The sequence below is a fragment of the Eulemur rufifrons genome, chromosome 6, assembly GCF_041146395.1.
Source record: "Eulemur rufifrons isolate Redbay chromosome 6, OSU_ERuf_1, whole genome shotgun sequence".
Taxonomy (NCBI): Eukaryota; Metazoa; Chordata; class Mammalia; order Primates; family Lemuridae; genus Eulemur; species Eulemur rufifrons.
Window position 1 is genome coordinate 57273119 of NC_090988.1, and position 6233 is coordinate 57279351.

At 39.7% G+C, this 6233-nt stretch overlaps 1 protein-coding gene across 1 annotated transcript; it reads right to left on the bottom strand.

Annotated features, from left to right (window-relative positions):
• Positions 1-284: 284 nt before the first annotated feature.
• On the bottom strand, positions 285-1336 carry LOC138384159 (olfactory receptor 56A4). The gene has a single exon (XM_069469434.1). It carries the CDS (start codon positions 1224-1226, stop codon positions 285-287), a length of 942 nt encoding a protein of 313 aa, XP_069325535.1. The 5' UTR covers positions 1227-1336.
• Positions 1337-6233: the final 4897 nt, after the last annotated feature.

The window sequence follows — 6233 nt, forward strand, 5'->3', positions numbered from 1 at the left end:
GTTCCATTTGGCCAAGGCTTGGCAAAACCCTCAGTTATGGATTAGATTAGGGATAATTCCCAAGTAACCACAGAATACAGGAAAGGAAGATTTTCTTTGAAGCAACAAGAAACAAAGATTGACAAATGAATGTTTTCATTGTTGCCTGAGATATTGGGAAAAAGTGCAATCAGAACTCATTTCAGGATCAAAAGGGAAAATTTCCTTTCCAACATAAAAATAATTCCCTATGTCCCTATTTTTTATTAACAACTTCCAAAGGTACATATAATCCTTTTTATCTTTTACATCCTTCTCAGCAGTTTCTGTATTCCCTGCTTGATCTCCTTGGTTCTCACACCATAAACAACGGGGTTCAGAGCTGGAGGGATGAGATGGTGCAGGATGTTGAGCAGGATGGGGACATCTGGGGGGATTCTCTTCCTAGCCAGGTTAGTGATGACCAGAACCAGCAGGACTGTGCTGAAGAAGAGAATGAGGATGAAGTGGGAACCACATGTGTTCAGGGCTTTGGCCACGGCACCCTCAGCCTTGATCCTTAGCACAACTTTCAAGATAAAGGAGTAGGAGAGAACAATAAGGATGAGGTCAGAGCCCAGCAGTGTCCATCCTGCCACAAACTGGTAGAGCCTATTAAAAGTAATGTCTTCACAGGAGAGTTTGGACACAGACAGGTTGGTGCAGATGCAGTTCTTGATGACGTTCCCTGCACAGTAGCTGAGTCTGGCAGAAAGGATGGGAACAGGAAGAGAAGCAAGGGCATTCCGGGCCACAATAAACATGGCAGCCCTAACCACAAATTGGTCAGTGATGATGGATGGGTATCTCAGTGGCTGGCAGATGGCCACATAGCGGTCATAGGCCATGATCATGAATGTGCAGGACTCCATGGTCAGGAAGCTGTTCATGATGTACATCTGGAGGAAGCAGGCAGAGAAACTAATGGGCTTGAGGTCAAACCAGAAGATGGCCAGGACCTTGGGGATGACGGTGAGGCACAGCACAATGTCCAGCAGGGAGAGGAGGCTGAGCAGGTAGTACATGGGCTGGTGCAGAGCGGCCTCCATCCAGATGGTGATCAGAAGGGTGGCATTGGCCCCCATGGCCAGGAGGAAGAGGAGGCTGAGGGGCAGGGACAGCCAGTGCTGCCAACTCTGGAAGTTGGGGAAGCAGATGAGGAGGAATTCAAAGACTGGGGCAGTGGAGTAGTTTCTCGGTGATGCCATGTAAAGAATCCTGATCAAGCTGGAGATCCAGAGTACCCTAAAATGTAGGAGAGAAGTATTAATATATCAACATAGAAAGTATGTGTCCTGGACGTAGTAGAGCTTGGGTTTCCACTGGAGTAAACTTGCTCCAATCAAGTGTTTCAATCACCGTGATCATCACCACTGATGTTTAATCGAGCATGTATCATGTACCAGCCACTATGCTGAATGTTTTATATTCATTATTTCATTTCATTCCTTTTAAAAATATTACAGCATAATTAATATCATTATCCTAATTTTACAGATAATGAAAGGGAGATAAAGGGGAGCTGAGTAGTGTGATCAAGATCAGAGAACCAGTACGTGGTGAGGCCAGGACTGTGAAGCAGCAAGTCTGACTCTACAGTCTCTGTTTTCAGCCACTGCACTATTGAGCCTCCATAAGCACAATTACTTAATTGAGCCTTTCCTTCTTTCAGTGTTTAGGAGCAGTAGCTACATCACGTAGGCCAAAAAAAAAAAAAAAAAAAGCCCAGCCCTCCACTCCATAGAATTGGACAGGGCCTCACCTCAGGATTAGTTTCATTCTGTAGGAAATTTTGGATTAGAGGGAGAGCAGCCTTTGACTCCACCCAAGAGCAATAATTCTTTCCTGCTCCAAAGAGGGTTTCACTTGGAAGACATAGTGTCCATATTGTCTTACTGAATTATTTGCTGTTGTTTCTCTTTATGAAGGCTCAAAGCATTTTCTTTGGTTTGGGTCCTTTGGAAGGGACTGTGGAAGTCCTGTTCTGGTGACAGAGACAGTCAGGAATGAGGAGTACAACAGCAGGGATAGGAGGCAATGGTAAGTGCAATGACTTTTTCAAACAAAAAACATCTTTGGGAGTGGGGGGAGGGATCCAAGAAATGACTATATTTTGAAACATAACAAGCAGGAGAAATATTATGTTCACTTTGGGCAGAAAGTTAAAAGAGGCCTGGAGGCTTCGGGAATACCAAGGGTTTGGGTTGGATTAAGCAATTTGGCTGTCTTCAGTTCACCCACGTTGGGCTTGACATGTATTGCTCTAGAAGGACATTGGGATCCCCCTGCTATGGTCAGGCTATCAGCTAATCTGTCACAGAAATACTATCCAAAGGTGCACCACTCTTGTCATGGGGGCCTTGATCCATGTACTATTAGTTTACTATGAAAAAGACAGTGGGTCAGGAGTGCTTCTGGACCTTTACAGAGGCTACTCTTTCTCTGTTCTCTGGATGAGTCCTCAGTGGGGTCCCCTGAATGGTCCTATATCTCTGAAACAGCACCATCCCCCTGCCTGCTCCTTAGCTAAGCAATCACCTTCTTTATGCCAAGAGCCATTTCTTTATTTCAGTGTGGACATGAAGAAATGGGTTGAGGAGAAATTTCAAAACCAAATTCAGTAAGTATTATGTGTAGGGGATGAGTAAGGAAAGGCATTTGAGGATTCATTACATAACAATTGCCCAAGCACATACTTACTGCTTGCTATTGGGCAAGGCGATATGGAACAAACTGAAGAAAAATAAAGAAAACAGGGTCTTGAATCTCAAGTCACAGTGTTAGAAATGACTTTCTATTTGGGTGCTTATGTCACAGAAAGAAGGAAACCTTTACTAAGAAATTGAAGAGGGAAGCAGGGAAAAGGAGAGGGTCTTAAGAATGAGAAAATGAATTTATACTTGAAGTTTTTGGCCTGAGTTATTTGTAAAACATCCAGGTAGAGTTTTCCAGCAATCATTCAAAATACAGTATGTCTAGAAGCCAGAAGAAAACTCAAGTCTGCAAATGAATATGTATTTGTTGTTATTTGAAGAAAAAAAGAAATAAGGTAAAGAGGTGTTAGCACATAAAATAATTGGAAAAAAAAACCTAAGCATGCTTTAAAGTCTACAGTTTAGACTAAGAATTTCTAGTAGTCCTGGTAGTTGCTGATTTAGGAGGAAAAGGAAATATTTGATGGAGTAAAGTTCTAGAGAGGATGGAGGGGCTAATTCAATACTATCAATGAGGACTCTTGGGTACAACAGTTACATGAACAGATATCTAGCTTCCCTCCGTTCCTCTTTTAACAAAACAAAGTTTCTATATTGGAAACCAAGAGTAAGTACTACTCACATGGATAAAACTGTGGGCCTTGGGGTAAGTACTTTGGTAGTGGAGTGAAACAGAATAAAAAATACGAAGTTGGATCTCCCACAGGAAAAATAAATGGCCATTTTGGGCCCCCGACTATAGCATCATTTCCAATTTGCAGCATGAGAGCAAGGTCCAGTTGCCTGGAGTAGAAATGCCTGTTCCTCTGAGGTAGGAGGAAACTACCTATATTCGTGGACACTTTTAGAGGTGACAGAAAAACTTTTTCTGTTCTGTTTTGCACAAAATATAGTTACTTTCCAGACAGCCTACTCCTTAGAAACCTGAACATTGTCTCTTTTTGTTTTGTCTCATAACAGGAATCAGTCTTCCTCTGGGTAACATGGCAGCCAGTGAGTGGTCTCCGGCAACATCCTGGAAATGAGTTCTTTCTGTTCCCTTTTAACAATGACCCAAAATGATAGTTTTCCTATTTCACACTATCCCCCCAAACTTGTTTCATCTTAGAAATTTTCCAAGGATTTGGTTTCCATACTTAGGGTGGGAATACATTTTGTAAAACAAAGATATTTGACACACATAGAGCTCCCAGCTTAGCTATCCAATAGAAGACTCTGCTAGAAGCTCAAATAGTTATGAGGCCATCTCCTTACCTCAGGCCAAACCCTTCCCTTTCTTCCCCACTATCTATCTTGAGCGAGTGAAATTCTTTTCTTTAGAATTAATTTTACAACATAGTATAGGATTCCTAGTAGAAATAGAGCATCTCAGAGATTCTAAAGAGAACATAACTCTCTCACAAGAGATATCTTTGAAGACTCAAACTAGATACCTTTAAGAAAAGTGCAGTAAGTCCTCACTTAACGTCACTGATAGATTTTTGGAAACTGCAACTTTAAGTGAAACAATGTGTAGAAAAAATAATTTTACCATAGGCTAATTGTTAGAAACAACAGTTAAGTTCCTACAACATATTTTTGATCACAAAAACATTACCAGACTTCTAAGTAAAGACCTAAAATACTTCTAATATTAAACATTGAAATAAATGTAAGCTATACATACATTTAAGAAAAAATACTAAAAAGAATAAAATAATAATTTTAAAAAATAATTTTATTAATGAAAATAATAAAAACAATAATTATCCAATTTTTGGTGAATCAGTGAGTGACAAAAGGCACAGTGGTGGTGGGTTAAACAAGGAATAAATGTTTGCAGAGCAAAAATTCTAAAGAGCACCTCTGACTGCCACACAGTTCAAAAATCAACAATCACAAATATAGCAGGCTTGCTGAGTGCTTTCATACTGCATCATTTATTGTTGTGCATTTGTATTATTACCATATACTTCATAAGTTTTACCATAATATTTACTCATTTATTCATTTTCCAACCCATTTATTCTATTTCAGGGTCATGGCTGGCCAGAACCTCTCCCAGCAGATCAGAGAGCAGGGTGGGAACCAACCCAGGACAGGACACCATGAAATTGCAGGGCGTGCTCACACACACACCCATACTCACACTGGGACAGTTTAGACCTAACATGCACATCTGTGGCATGTGGAAGGAAACTGAAGTACCCAGAGAAAACCCACACTGATAAGCAGAGAACATGCAAACCCCACAAAGACAGTGGCCCTGGCTGAAAATTGATTTTTTTTTCTCATCCACATTATAATAAAATGAATTTGAATGAAATGGCATTTTTAGATTATCTACTCTAATCAAAATCTTGAGATTCACCAACTGTAGAATAGACAACACTAGTTAGTGAGTGAGTTTTAGGCAAATACATTTAGAACGCACTTACCTGATAAGTAAAATTATCTATGCTTCTTTGTGACCAGGATCCAATTATCTGAGCATATTGAATATATATTCTATAAACTCATCTCCTTTGATTACAGTTTTTTCTTTTGTGGAGCACCATCTGTTTTCCCTCACTACAACACAAACAGCAAGTAGCCAAGTATTCAGGGCAACAGCAATAGCTATCACAGCTAAAGAAGCAGAAAATAGCTAAGGAGCCATGGCAGGGTGAGAGAGGGATCCCAGGAGGCATATAAGCAGTGTAGCTGGAATTACGGACCCTGCCCACTCGTCCCATTTGACAAAGTCTCCTCTAGGAGCATTGAGGTGTAAATGAGAAGGTATCAGACTCCAGCTGCCAGAGAAGATAATGAAGATATTTATTTGACCCAAGGATTTTCACTTCAAATATCCCAGACTTTCCAAACACAAATTATACAATACACACCAGAAAAAAAATTCTACCCATTGGAGGGCTTTATAATTAACCAAGAATTCAGAGGTTAAAATGAGTGGGACAATCATGTATTAGCTCTATCCTGTATTTTTATATGTAATTAGAAAAATGACCCACAGTGTAAATCTAAGAAACAAAGATAGAAAATACATCCACCTTTTCTGAAAAGACTTTTCCTTTCCAGTATGGGTATTTGAACAAGTAAGAAAATAGTTCATTCTCTGTTCCTGATCTTAATGATAAATATGTTGGTGCATAGAATGGATTAAGCAAAAACCACCATCTTCTAGGAGCTTACTTACTTAATACAAAAAAGTAACTTGCAAACATTTGTAACGCAGTAGAGTTACAGCTCTAATAATGGTAATCATAAAACAGTGAGAAAGAAACAAAATTACAGATGAATGAATCAGTGTAATAAGGTTTAAAAGTTGGCCTCAGATTATATAAATTCCAATTCTGGCTCTTATACTCATTTTGTAACCCTGAAAGCTATTTAAACTCTATGATATTCAGTTTTCTCACATATGAAATGGAATAAATGGTATTTAACTTTAGATATTATTGTGGGAAGGGAAAGGGGCTATCATTTCCTGAAGTTCTGTTAGGTCCAGAAATGCGGCAAGCT